Below are 14,895 nucleotides of genomic sequence, written 5' to 3'. Positions count from 1 at the left end.
GAGCAAAGCTAAATTTTAGACGACAAAATCCTAATTAACAAGAATTCAATTACAGGTGAGTCTAATTATTCACTAAACAGGTGTTCAGCTGATAGTTGATTTTAAGAAGGCATTACTAACACCCCAGTCACATCAAAGTGAAGTTGCACAATTTCAAAATCGGGTGACCTTCCAATTTCCTTGCAATTTGCAAGACATCAGAACCGCACCGATATGACCACTCTAATAGCTAACAAGATGGTGCAACTTGGCATACGATTTTCAACTCGCCTGGTTTGCAAATCGCATGCCAAATCTCACCCGATGTGACCGGGGGCTTAACAAAGACATGCTGTCAGCAATAGCACAACATGTAAGAGAAATGTCTTGAAAGAGAAAAGTCCCGAGAAAGAAAATTATTTTTTTACACAAAATGTGAAGGTTACAAGAAGATCAGCAAACTTCACTTATCAGTCAGAATACTGTAGCAAAAGTGATACAAAAATTTAACAAAGATGAAACTGCAATTGTCTCACAGAAATGTCCAGGATGTCCACACCTCGACCGGAACGTTTCTGATGAAAAGTGTTGAAGAAAATCTCCATGTAAGTTCACTGCAGTTAGCTTAAGAAGTAGAAAACCAAACTGGGGTGTTTGTTTCCAGTGACTCAATACACTGTAGAGGAATGGCATGCATGGGTATTGCCCATGAAAGAGGCCTCTCCTAAAGGCCATGAACAAAAAAGCCCACCTAGAGCTTGCCAAGACCCATGCTGAAAAAGAAGAAGACTATCGGGACTTTATACTCTGGAGTGATGAGACCAAGATAAATGTTTTTGGAACTGATGGCTTTAAAACTGTATGGCATTGCAAAAGGTGAGGAGTACAAAGAAAAATGAATGGCGCCTACAGTGAAACATGGTGCTGGCAGTGTCCTTCTGTGGGGCTGTATGAGTGCTGCTGTTGTCAGAGAGTTGCATTTTATTGATGGTATCATGAATTCACAGATGCACTGCTTTGTATTAAAAGAGAACATGCAACCATCACTCCGTGCCCTTGGTCATCGTGCACTTTTCCAACATGACAATGATCCAAAACACACATCTAAGGCCACTGTTACATTTCTGGAGCATGAAAGTGATTCAGTGGCAAAGTAAACAGAAAGCTGTTTGATTTAGTATTTTAAAAAATCATGATATATAATTTCTGTAATGCTAGGCAGATTTGACAACTCTTTATCCATATATTTAGATGAATCAAAATATTTGCAATGCACATATTTTTTTAGATTTATATCAGGCCACTCAGCCCTTTGTGTGTGTAATTTCTGCATCAATTGAAAAAAGAAATATTATTATAGTATACTGTATGTTATAACAGTAGTCATAAAATGTTATCTAATGTTATATAATGTTAAAAAATTATCTTTTATTACCTTATAAAGGTTTATGCCTTTTATGCAGAACGTTTGTCATGTGATGCACTTTACTTTTGCTGATATACTTTGACCAAAAAAGTATAACACAACATTTTAATTTTCTGTTTAGGTTCTACTACAACTTCTTCCAGAGTTTCGACTTCTCTTTCAAGTACTTCCTTTGAAACATTCACCACATCCACTACTACAACCTTTATTAGCTTAACAGATAATCCAACATCCCTTACCACCACAGCAGTGAATCCAACCTCTACTATGACCACTGCATCCACTCCAACCTCTTCTGTTACTATTCTACCCTCTTCTTTCTTTACCACAACCACTCTGCCATATCTATTGTCTACCACCATTACCTCATCCTCTTCACCTCTGGTCACCACCCTTTATACAACTTCAAGCACCACTGCATCCACAACAGCACCATTCCTATCTGCAACAAACCCAACAGAAGTTTCCACAGCATTAAGTTCTCCTATACCTTCACCAGGTATGTGTCTTACAATGTTTTATTTTTCTGATGTAGTTTTCTCCAGCTGAAGTCTTTAAATATCTGTTATGTTTCATCATGAAACATATTTTTTTTGCATTTTAAAAAATTGGTAGCTCTAAAATAGCATGAAGTTCATGTTACCCTTTGCTTTACAAAGCAAACAAAACAAAAATATTATTATAATATATATCGTAACAGGAGTCATAAATGTTTATATTTATCTTTTATTACCTTATAAAGGTTTATGCCTTTTAGATTGCTCCCTTTATGCAGAACTTATGTTGTGTGATGCACTTTACTTTTATTGATATACTTTGACCAAAAAAGTATAACACAACATTTTACATTTATGTTTAGGTTCTACTACAACTTCTTCCAGAGTTTCGACTTCACTATCAAGTACTTCGTTTGAAATATTCACCACAACCGCTACTACCACCACAACATCTACTCCAACCTTTATTACTCCAACAGATAATCCAACATCCCTTACCACCACAGCAGTGAATCCAACCTCTACTATGACCACTGCATCCACTCCAGCTACTATTCTGCCCTCTTTTTCTTCTACCCCATCCACACTGCCATATCTATCGTCTACCACCATTTCGTCACCCTCTTTATCACCTGTCACCACATCTTACACAACCTCAAGCACCACTGCATCCACAGTAACATCATTCCTAACTGCTACAAACCCAACAGCAGTTTCCACAGTATCAAGTTCTCCTATACCTTCACCAGGTATGTGTCTTACAATAGGTTTGATTTTTCTGATGTAGTTTTCTCCAGCTGAAGTCTTTAAATATATGTTATGCTCCATCATGAAACCTATTTTTATTGCATTTTAAAAAAACTGGTAGCTCTAAAATATCATGAAGTTCATGTTACCCTTTTCTTTACAAAGCAAACAAAACAAAAATATTATTATAATACATATCATAACAGGAGTCATAAATGTTTATATTTATCTTTCATTACCTTATAAAGGTTTATGCCTTTTAGATTGTTCCCCTTATGCAGAACATATGTCGTGTGATGCACTTTACTTTTATTGATATACTTTGACCAAAAAAGTATAACACAACATTTTACATTTATGTTTAGGTTCTACTACAACTTCTTCTAGAGTTTCGACTTCCCTATCAAGTACTTCGTTTGAAATATTCACCACAACCGCTTATACCACCACAACATCTACTCCAACCTTTATTACTCCAACAGATAATCCAACATCCCTTACCACCACAGCAGTGAATACAACCTCTACTATGACCACTGCATCCATTCCAACCGCTTCTGCTACTATTCTGCCTTCTTTTTCCTCTACCCCATCCACACTGCCATATCTATCGTCTACCACCATTTCGTCACCCTCTTTATCACCTGTCACCACACCTTACACAACCTCAAGCATCACTGCATCCACAGTAACATCATTCCTAACTGCTACAAACCCAACAGCAGTTTCCACAGTATCAAGTTCTCCTATACCTTCACCAGGTATGTGTCTTACAATATGTTTGATTTTTCTGATGTAGTTTTCTCCAGCTGAAGTCTTTAAATATATGTTATGCTCCATCATGAAACCTATTTTTATTGCATTTTAAATAAAATGGTAGCTCTAAAATACCATGAAGTTTATGTTACCCTTTGCTTTACAAAGCAAACAAAACAAAAATATTATTATAATATACTGTTTATCATAACAGGAGTCATAAGTAGAGATGAGCGAAGTATTCAAAAATTCGATTCGACTGATTCAGCGAATTCGTGGAAAAATTTTGATTCGAGTCGAATATATTCGCTGTGAATTTAACTTAAAAAAGGGTGTTTCTAGGCTTCAGAGAGACTTAATATTAGTGCTGAACACTCTACCTTTAATTTAAATGCCCTTGGAGTCTGCTGGGGAAGAGAAATAATACTGTCAGGCAGTATGACATGCAGATGAGTGCCGTCGATCTTAGAATCACCGCACACTTCACTCATTTGGCCAGTCACGGGGCCAAAACCAGAGTGTGGAGCCACAGTGTGGCGGTGGAGGCAGCAGCAATGGGAGGCCATACAGCACCCTATGACAAAAATGGAAACCACCAGCAGTGTGAGGAGACCTGAAAGTGGCAGCATGAGGAGTCGGTACGGGGGCCCATGGCAGATTACAGGCCTGGCAGCAGCAATGGGAGGCCGTACAGGGACCCATGACACAATCTGGACCTGGCAGCAGCATGGGGAGGCGGTACAGGGGCCCATGACAGATTACGGGCCTGGCAGCAGCATTTGGAGTCGGTACGGGGGCCCATGACACACTCTGGACCTGGCAGCAGCATGAGGAGGCGGTACAGGGGCGCATGACAGATTACGAGCCTGGCAGCGGCAACTTGGACAGGAGGACGTTCAGTTTCTGCACCGTCTGGTGCGTGCTCGCAAACTGTTGTCTCTTGGAAACGGATTCCAAGAAAGACTGCTGACGGAATCCGTGAAGAGGAGTAGCAGGAGAAGGAGCATCTGAACGAGCGGAATATGCCAACAAGCGACAACAGGGGCCCATGACAGATTACGGGCCTGGCAGCAGCATGAGGAGTCGGTACGGGGGCCCATGGCAGATTAGGGGCCTGGCAGCAGCTATGGGAGGCCCGTAATCTGCCAGCACCCTATGACAAAAAATGGAACCCACCAGCAGTGTGAGGAGACCTGAAAGTGGCACATGGCAGAGTGTGGCGATGGAGACAGCAGCAATGGGAGGCCGTACAGGGACCCATGACACACTCTGGACCTGGCAGCAGCATGAGGAGGCGGTATAGGGGCCCATGGCAGATTAGGGGCCTGGCAGCAGCTATGGGAGGCCCGTAATCTGCCAGCACCCTATGACAAAAAATGGAATACACCAGCAGTGTGAGGAGACCTGAAAGTGGCACATGGCAGAGTGTGGCGATGGAGACAGCAGCAATGGGAGGCCGTACAGGGACCCATGAGAGACTCTGGACTTGGCAGCAGCATGAGGAGGCGGTATAGGGGCCCATGGCAGATTAGGGGCCTGGCAGCAGCTATGGGAGGCCCGTAATCTGCCAGCACCCTATGACAAAAAATGGAACACACCAGCAGTGTGAGGAGACCTGAAAGTGGCACATGTTTGGGGAATGATTCATGGCGGATTTAGTCAGTTGTGTCAGGAACTGGTGGTTTGAAATCCAGACTAATCCACGCCTGATTCATTTTCACAAACGTCAGTCTCTCCACACTTTGGGTGGACAGTCGTGTCCTCCGCGGAGTTGCAATACCTCCTGCCGCACTAAACACGCGCTCCGATGCCACGCTACTGGCCGGGCATGACAGCCTTTCAAGGGCAAATTCAGCTAGTTGGGGCCAAAGGTCAAGTTTCGTTGCCCAGTAGTCAAGGGGATTGTCTACCTCGGTTGGCAGGGTGCTGTCCAAGTAGGCCTAAGCCTGTTGTTTGAGGTCCTGCTCCAGGTCCACCTGATGCTGCTGCTGCTGCTGCTGCTGCGGCTGGTTAGTAGTTTCCTCACTGCGCTGGTGAAGAAAGCTACTCATCATCGACTGCAGACTGAGGCAGCCGCTGCTGGTGGAGCTGCCACTGCTCCTACCACCCCACCCCTCCCCTGCTGCCATGGCAGCGGAACGCGAGCGCACAGGGCCCACAGTGTCTGAGGATGGACGTTGGCGCAGACAGGCAGAGACCAGCTGACTACATAGGTGGTTTTTATAGTACGTTATTTTGGCCTCCCTCTCAGCAGGTGTGAAAAAGGCCACCATTTTGGAACGGTAGCGAGGGTCCAACAAGGTGGACAGCCAAAAGTCATCCCTCTGTCTGATGGTTATTATTCGGCTGTCGCTACGCAAGCAACCGAGCATGCTATGGGCCATTTGTGCCAAGGAATGCGAGGGACTCCCTGCCTCCATCTCCACAGCATACTGCCACGGTGCGTCTGGGTCCTCTGTCTCCTCCTCCTCCTCCTCTACCAGATGCTCCTGCTCCTCCACTCCTGTCCGCTGAGTGGAAAAACCACCCATTTCACTCAATAATTCCTGAGCACCAATGTCCTCCTCTACCTCCTCCTCTTCTTCCTGTCCTGCCCCCACAGGGGTCATGTGGCGTTGAGATCTGTGCGCCACGTCTACCGCACCCTGACCAGCCATTGTTAACAGCATTTGTTCCAGGACGTGCAACAGAGGAATGACGTCGTTCATCCCATAGTCCTGCCGACTCACGAATAGCGTGGCCTCCTCAAAGGGCCTGAGCAAGCGCAGGTGTCACGCATGAGCTGCCAATGGCTGACATCTAAGTTACACAGGGAGTACCTTTATCCGCTTTTAACATCAGGAAATCTGTGATGGCCTTTCGCTGTTCGTAAAGGCGGTCTAACATATGTAGGGTTGAATTCCACCTTGTTGCAACGTCACAGCATGAGGAGTCGGTACGGGGGCCCATGGCAGATTACGTGCCTGGCAGCAGCAATGGGAGGCCCGTAATCTGCCAGCACCCTATGTCAAAAAATTCAACACACCAGCAGTGTGAGGAGACCTGAAAGTGGCACATGGCAGAGTGTGGCTATGGAGACAGCAGCAATGGGAGGCCGTACAGGGACCCATGACACACTCTGGACTTGGCAGCAGCATGAGGAGGCGGTATAGGGGCCCATGGCAGATTAGGGGCCTGGCAGCAGCAATGGGAGGCCCGTAATCTGCCAGCACCCTATGTCAAAAAATTCTACACACCAGCAGTGTGAGGAGACCTGAAAGTGGCACATGGCAGAGTGTGGCGATGGAGACAGCAGCAATGGGAGGCCATACAGGGACCCATGAGAAACTCTGGACCTGGCAGCAGCATGAGGAGGCGGTATATAGGGGCCTATGGCAGATTAGGGGCCTGGCAGCAGCTATAGGAGGCCCGTAATCTGCCAGCACCCTATGTCAAAAAATTCTACACACCAGCAGTGTGAGGAGACCTGAAAGTGGCACATGGCAGAGTATGGCGATGGAGACAGCAGCAATGGGAGGCCGTACAGGGACCCATGAGAGACTCTGGACCTGGCAGCAGCATGAGGAGGCGGTATATAGGGGCCTATGGCAGATTAGGGGCCTGGCAGCAGCTATAGGAGGCCCATAATCTGCCAGCACCCTATGTCAAAAAATTCAACACACCAGCAGTGTGAGGAGACCTGAAAGTGGCACATGGCATGAGACACTGTGGACCTGGCAGCAGCATGAGGAGGCGGTATATAGGGGCCCATGGCAGATTAGGGGCCTGGCAGCAGCTATGGGAGGCCCGTAATCTGCCAGCACCCTATGTCAAAAAATTCAACACACCAGCAGTGTGTGAGGAGACCTGAAAGTGGCACATGGCAGAGTGTGGCGATGGAGACAGCAGCAATGGGAGGCCGTACAGGGACCCATGACAGACTCTGGACTTGGCAGCAGCATGAGGAGGCGGTATATAGGGGCCTATGGCAGATTAGGGGCCTGGCAGCAGCTATAGGAGGCCCGTAATCTGCCAGCACCCTATGTCAAAAAATTCAACACACCAGCAGTGTGAGGAGACCTGAAAGTGGCACATGGCAGAGTGTGGCGATGGAGACAGCAGCAATGGGAGGCCGTACAGGGACCCATGACAGACTCTGGACCTGGCAGCAGCATGAGGAGGCGGTATATAGGGGCCTATGGCAGATTAGGGGCCTGGCAGCAGCTATAGGAGGCCCGTAATCTGCCAGCACCCTATGTCAAAAAATTCTACACACCAGCAGTGTGTGAGGAGACCTGAAAGTGGCACATGGCAGAGTGTGGCGATGGAGACAGCAGCAATGGGAGGCCGTACAGGGACCCATGAGAGACTCTGGACCTGGCAGCAGCATGAGGAGGCGGTATATAGGGGCCTATGGCAGATTAGGGGCCTGGCAGCAGCTATGGGAGGCCCGTAATCTGCCAGCACCCTATGTCAAAAAATTCTACACACCAGCAGTGTGTGAGGAGACCTGAAAGTGGCACATGGCAGAGTGTGGCGATGGAGACAGCAGCAATGGGAGGCCGTACAGGGACCCATGAGAGACTCTGGACCTGGCAGCAGCATGAGGAGGCGGTATATAGGGGCCTATGGCAGATTAGGGGCCTGGCAGCAGCTATAGGAGGCCCATAATCTGCCAGCACCCTATGTCAAAAAATTCAACACACCAGCAGTGTGTGAGGAGACCTGAAAGTGGCACATGGCAGAGTGTGGCGATGGAGACAGCAGCAATGGGAGGCCGTACAGGGACCCATGAGAGACTCTGGACCTGGCAGCAGCATGAGGAGGCGGTATATAGGGGCCCATGGCAGATTAGGGGCCTGGCAGCAGCAATGGGAGGCCCGTAATCTGCCAACACCCTATGTCAAAAAATTCTACACACCAGCAGTGTGTGAGGAGACCTGAAAGTGGCACATGGCAGAGTGTGGCGATGGAGACAGCAGCAATGGGAGGCCGTACAGGGACCCATGAGAGACTCTGGACCTGGCAGCAGCATGAGGAGGCGGTATATAGGGGCCTATGGCAGATTAGGGGCCTGGCAGCAGCTATGGGAGGCCCGTAATCTGCCAGCACCCTATGTCAAAAAATTCTACACACCAGCAGTGTGTGAGGAGACCTGAAAGTGGCACATGGCAGAGTGTGGCGATGGAGACAGCAGCAATGGGAGGCCGTACAGGGACCCATGACAGACTCTGGACCTGGCAGCAGCATGAGGAGGCGGTATATAGGGGCCTATGGCAGATTAGGGGCCTGGCAGCAGCAATGGGAGGCCCGTAATCTGCCAGCACCCTATGTCAAAAAATTCTACACACCAGCAGTGTGAGGAGACCTGAAAGTGGCACATGGCAGAGTGTGGCGATGGAGACAGCAGCAATGGGAGGCCGTACAGGGACCCATGACAGACTCTGGACCTGGCAGCAGCATGAGGAGGCGGTATATAGGGGCCTATGGCAGATTAGGGGCCTGGCAGCAGCTATAGGAGGCCCGTAATCTGCCAGCACCCTATGTCAAAAAATTCTACACACCAGCAGTGTGAGGAGACCTGAAAGTGGCACATGGCAGAGTGTGGCGATGGAGACAGCAGCAATGGGAGGCCGTACAGGGACCCATGAGAGACTCTGGACCTGGCAGCAGCATGAGGAGGCGGTATATAGGGGCCTATGGCAGATTAGGGGCCTGGCAGCAGCTATGGGAGGCCCGTAATCTGCCAGCACCCTATGTCAAAAAATTCTACACACCAGCAGTGTGTGAGGAGACCTGAAAGTGGCACATGGCAGAGTGTGGCGATGGAGACAGCAGCAATGGGAGGCCGTACAGGGACCCATGAGAGACTCTGGACCTGGCAGCAGCATGAGGAGGCGGTATATAGGGGCCCATGGCAGATTAGGGGCCTGGCAGCAGCAATGGGAGGCCCGTAATCTGCCAACACCCTATGTCAAAAAATTCTACACACCAGCAGTGTGTGAGGAGACCTGAAAGTGGCACATGGCAGAGTGTGGCGATGGAGACAGCAGCAATGGGAGGCCGTACAGGGACCCATGACAGACTCTGGACCTGGCAGCAGCATGAGGAGGCGGTATATAGGGGCCTATGGCAGATTAGGGGCCTGGCAGCAGCTATGGGAGGCCCGTAATCTGCCAGCACCCTATGTCAAAAAATTCTACACACCAGCAGTGTGTGAGGAGACCTGCAAGTGGCACATGGCAGAGTGTGGCGATGGAGGCAGCAGCAATGGGAGGCCGTACAGGGACCCATGAGAGACTCTGGACCTGGCAGCAGCATGAGGAGGCGGTATATAGGGGCCCATGGCAGATTAGGGGCCTGGCAGCAGCTATGGGAGGCCCGTAATCTGCCAGCACCCTATGTCAAAAAATTCTACACACCAGCAGTGTGTGAGGAGACCTGAAAGTGGCACATGGCAGAGTGTGGCGATGGAGACAGCAGCAATGGGAGGCGCACAAAGGCAGAGACCAACTGACTACATAGGTGGTTTTTATAGTACGTTATTTTGGCCTCCCTCTCAGCAGGTGTGAAAAAGGCCACCATTTTGGAACGGTAGCGAGGGTCCAACAAGGTGGACAGCCAAAAGTCATCCCTCTGTCTGATGGTTATTATTCGGCTGTCGCTACGCAAGCAAGCGAGCATGCTATGGGCCATTTGTGCCAAGGAATGCGAGGGACTCCCTGCCTCCATCTCCACAGCATACTGCCACGGTGCGTCTGGGTCCTCTGTCTCCTCCTCCTCCTCCTCTACCAGATGCTCCTGCTCCTCCACTCCTGTCCGCTGAGTGGAAAAACCACCCATTTCACTCAATAATTCCTGAGCACAAATGTCCTCCTCTACCTCCTCCTCTTCTTCCTGTCCTGCCCCCACAGGGGTCATGTGGCGTTGAGATCTGTGCGCCACGTCTACCGCACCCTGACCAGCCATTGTTAACAGCATTTGTTCAAGGACGTGCAACAGAGGAATGATGTCGTTCATCCCATAGTCCTGCCGACTCACGAATAGCGTGGCCTCCTCAAAGGGCCTGAGCAAGCGGCAGGTGTCACGCATGAGCTGCCAATGGCTGACATCGAAGTTACACAGGGGAGTACCTTTATCCGCTTGTAACATCAGGAAATCGGTGATGGCCTTTCGCTGTTCGTAAAGGCGGTCTAACATGTGTAGGGTTGAATTCCACCTTGTTGCAACGTCGCAGATCAGGCGATGCTGTGGAATTCCGTTCTGCCGCTGCAGCTCAAGGAGGGTGTGCTTTGCGGTGTAGGAATGGCTGAAATGCATGCAAAGTTTACGTGACATTTTAAGGATGTCTTGCAGTGGGATGGTGGATTTTAGGAACCGCTTGACAACCAGATTGAACACGTGAGCCATGCATGGCGCATGGCACAACCTTCCTTGACGCAGAGCAGACACCATGTTCTTTCCGTTGTCGGTCAACATGGTTCCGATTTTCAGTTTGCGCGGAGACAGCCATCTGTCGATTTCTCTGTTCATTACACTCAGAAGTTCCTCCCCTGTGTGACTACGTTCGCCAAGGCATACCAGGTGCAGAACAGCGTGACACCGTTGCGCCCTGCACATGTGATATGCCGGTCGGGTAATGGGACTTGGCACGGGGGTGGCGGCTGAGGACACGGCGGAAGAAGAGGTGGTAGAGGCGGACATCTTTGCCGGACCAAGGACGTGCAAACGTGGAGGCAAAAGCGGCGTGACCTGTCCAAGTTGCTGGTGCGGCTGTGACGGCACCACGTTCACCCAGTGGGCCGTAAATGACATGTACTGTCCCTGACCATAGTTACAGCTCCACACGTCGGCGCTGCCGTGCACTTTGGCAGAGACCGACATGCTTAAAGACTGGCCCACCATGTCTTCTACATGTGAATGCAGGGCTGGCACTGCCTTTTTGGCGAAGAAATGACGGCTTGGCACTCTCCACCGCGGCGCGGCACAAGCCATCATTTCTCTGAAAGGTGCTGAGTCCACCACTTGGAAAGGGAGGGACTGCAGCACCAGCAACTTGGACAGGAGGACGTTCAGCTTTTGCACCGTCAGGTGCGTGCTCGCAAACTGTTGTCTCTTGGAAACGGATTCCAAGAAAGACTGCTGACGGAATCCGTGAAGAGGAGTAGCAGGAGAAGGAGCATCTGAACGAGCGGAAGATGCCAACGAGCGACAACTCCCCTCAGCAGAGGTGTTGGAGCCTTGACTGGCTGATGGAGGGCGATTGACGTCGGGTGACGGAGCAAGTAACGGAGCGGGTGATGGAGCGGGGGCTGGGGCAGGCAGAACCGCCGTATCTTTATCACGGTTTTCCCAGGCCACCAAATGGCGACGCTGCATATGCTGCCGCAACGCTGTAGTCCCAACATGGGCCCCCTGGCCACGCTTGACTTTCTGGCCACATAGTCGACATACGGCTACGTTTACTTCCTCGGGCGGCTTGACGAAAAATTGCCACACCGCCGAGTAGGAAACTTTGCCCCCGATACTCCTCACTGGCTGACTGCTGCTTCCTCCGTGCACACCGGCACCACTACTGGCCATGGTGGTAGGCTGCAGTGGAGCTGGTGCTCTACTCCGTGGCCGTTTGGCTCCACTGACACTGCTTCCACTGACACTGCTGCGACCCTGCTGCTGTCTCCTGGGCAACCCACCGACTGTTTCGCTCACTGCCAAGCTGCCACCCTCTTCTCCTGATGATGCGGAAGAAATTGCCTGATGACGACGAGGCTGCCAAGTGCGATCAACCTCCTCATCATCAAGTAGGGTCTCCGCCTCACTACTAGCCCCCTCGGCTGCGTCTGGGTCAGGAGACAGACCTGTCTCTAGACCGGCTACCGGGCCACTCTCCTCGCCACTACTTCTTCGCCTAGCTGCTGAAAAGGCGGATGTCTCCCCCCGTTCCTGACCGCCCTCTGTTAGCTCTTCCTCACTGTACAGTGGGGCTGAGCCCACAGCATGCGATACTTCGCTTGGTGAGGGAACACCAAAGGACAGGGGCAGGTAGAGGACACGTGATTTCAGTGGGCTTGGTCCCGGGCCATGCCAACTAACGGTTGTGTCTGACGTACCCACCGACCGTTGGCTGTAGGTGTCAGAGGTGACCTGGGAAGAGGAAGACGACCGAGCCAACCAATCGATGACGGCAGGGTTGTCGGTGGAGACACGACCGCTGGATGACACCGGGAGCACTGGCCTCTGGCTGCGAATAGTGCTGCCTCAACCCCTTCCTCTGCTGCCACGTCTGCTCGCTCCTAAAACATTGCCTCCTCTGCCACTCCTCTGCATGTTGTCTGACATACTCTTTAATTAAACGATTATGTGTCCCTGAGTAACAATTCTGTGTCCCTGAGTAACAATTCTGTGTCTGTGCGAGTAACAATTCTGTGGCCCTAAGTAACAGTTCTGTGGCCCTCAGTAACAATTCTGTGTCCCTGATTAACGTTTCTGTGGCCCCAAGTAACAGTTCTGTGGCCCTCAGTAACAATTCTGTGTCTGTGCGAGTAACAATTCTGTGTCTGTGCGAGAAACAATTCTGTGGCCCTAAGTAAAAGTTCTGTGGCCCTCAGTAACAGTTCTGTTCCCCTGAGTAACAATTCTGTGTCTGAGCGAGTAAGAATTCTGTGTCTGTGCGAGTAACAATTCTGTGGCCCTAAGTAACAGTTCTGTGGCCCTCAGTAACAGTTCTGTGTCCCTGAGTAACAATTCTGTGTCTGTGCGAGTAACAATTCTGTGTCTGTGCGAGTAACAATTCTGTCTGTGCGAGTAACAATTCTGTGGCCCTAAGTAACGGTTCTGTGGCCCTCAGTAACAGTTCTGTGTCCCTGTGTAACAATTCTGTGTCTGTGCGAGTAACAATTCTGTGGCCCTAAGTAACAGTTCTGTGGTCCTCAGTAACAATTCTGTGTCTGTGCGAGTAACAATTCTGTGGCCCTAAGTAACAGTTCTGTGGCCCTCAGTAACAATTCTGTGTCTGTCCCTGAGTAACAATTCTGTGGCCCTAACTAAAGTTTCTGTGGCCCTAAGTAACAATTCTCTGGCACTCAGTAACAATTCTGTCTGTCCCTGAGTAACAATTCTGTGGCCCTAATAACGTTTCTGTGGCCCTAAGTAACAATTATCTGGCACTCAGTAACAATTCTGTCTGTCCCTGAGTAACAATTCTCTGGCACTCAGTAACAATTCTGTCTGCCCCTGAGTAAAAATTCTGTGGCCCTAAGTAAAGTTTCTGTGGCCGTGAGTAACAATTCTCTGGCACTCCGTAACAATTCTGTCTGTCCCTGAGTAACAATTCTCTGGCACGCAGTAACAATTCTGTCTGTCCCTGAGTAAAAATTCTGTGGCCCTAAGTAAAGTTTCTGTGGCCCTGAGTAACAATTCTCTGGCACTCCGTAACAATTCTGTCTGTCCCTGAGTATGAATTCTGTGGCCCTAACTAGCGTTTCTTTGTCCCTAAGTAACAGTTCTGTGGCCCTGAGTAACAATTCTGTGTCTGTGCGAGTAACAATTCTGTGGCCCTAAGTAACAGTTCTGTGGCCCTCAGTAACAGTTCTGTGTCTGTGCGAGTAACAATTCTGTGTCTGTGCGAGTAACAATTCTGTGGCCCTAAGTAAAGTTTCTGTGGCCCTCAGTAACAGTTCTGTGTCTGTGCGAGTAACAATTCTGTGTCTGTGCGAGTAACAATTCTGTGGCCCTAAGTAAAGTTTCTGTGGCCCTAAGTAACAATTCTCTGGCCCTCAGTAACAATTCTGTCTATCCCTGAGTAACAATTCTCTGGCACTCAGTAACAATTCTGTCTGTCCCTGAGTAAAAATTCTGTGTCTGTGCGAGTAACAATTCTGTGGCCCTAAGTAACAGTTCTGTGGCCCTCAGTAACAGTTCTGTGTCTGTGCGAGTAACAATTCTGTGTCTGTGCGAGTAACAATTCTGTGGCCCTAAGTAACAGTTCTGTGGCCTTCAGTAACAATTCTGTGTCTGTGCGAGTAACAATTCTGTGTCTGTGCGAGTAACAATTCTGTGGCCCTAAGTAAAGTTTCTGTGGCCCTAAGTAACAATTCTCTGGCACTCAGTAACAATTCTGTCTGTCCGAGTAACAATTCTCTGGCACTCAGTAACAATTCTGTCTGTCCCTGAGTAAAAATTCTGTGGCCCTAAGTAAAGTTTCTGGGGCCCTGAGTAACAATTATCTGGCACTCCGTAACAATTCTGTCTGTCCCTGAGTAACAATTCTCTGGCACTCAGTAACAATTCTGTCTGTCCCTGAGTAAAAATTCTGTGGCCCTAAGTAAAGTTTCTGTGGCCTTGAGTAACAATTCTCTGGCACTCCGTAACAATTCTGTCTGTCCCTGAGTAACAATTCTCTGGCACTCAGTAACAATTCTGTCTGTCCCTGAGTAAAAATTCTGTGGCCCTAATTAAAGTTTCTGTGGCCCTAAGTAACAATTCTCTGGCACTCAGTAACAATTCTGTCTG

General features: G+C 49.4%; 1 protein-coding gene across 1 annotated transcript in view; it reads left to right on the top strand.

Annotated features, from left to right (window-relative positions):
* Positions 1-3,034: 3,034 nt before the first annotated feature.
* The window catches only part of LOC149445023 (uncharacterized), a 52,652-nt gene continuing 40,791 nt past the window's right edge, over positions 3,035-14,895 (top strand). The window contains exon 1 of the mRNA XM_089654293.1: positions 3,035-3,410. Within this exon, the coding sequence (XP_089510419.1) occupies positions 3,179-3,410 (232 nt within the window). The 5' untranslated portion in view covers positions 3,035-3,178. The remainder of the gene's footprint in view (positions 3,411-14,895) is intronic.

This window comes from Staurois parvus, unplaced genomic scaffold (assembly GCF_062004578.1).
Source record: "Staurois parvus isolate SC_StPar_1 unplaced genomic scaffold, SC_StPar_1.0 ptg000750l, whole genome shotgun sequence".
Classification (NCBI taxonomy): domain Eukaryota; kingdom Metazoa; phylum Chordata; class Amphibia; order Anura; family Ranidae; genus Staurois; species Staurois parvus.
This window is presented reverse-complemented; position numbering and strand designations above follow the sequence as displayed.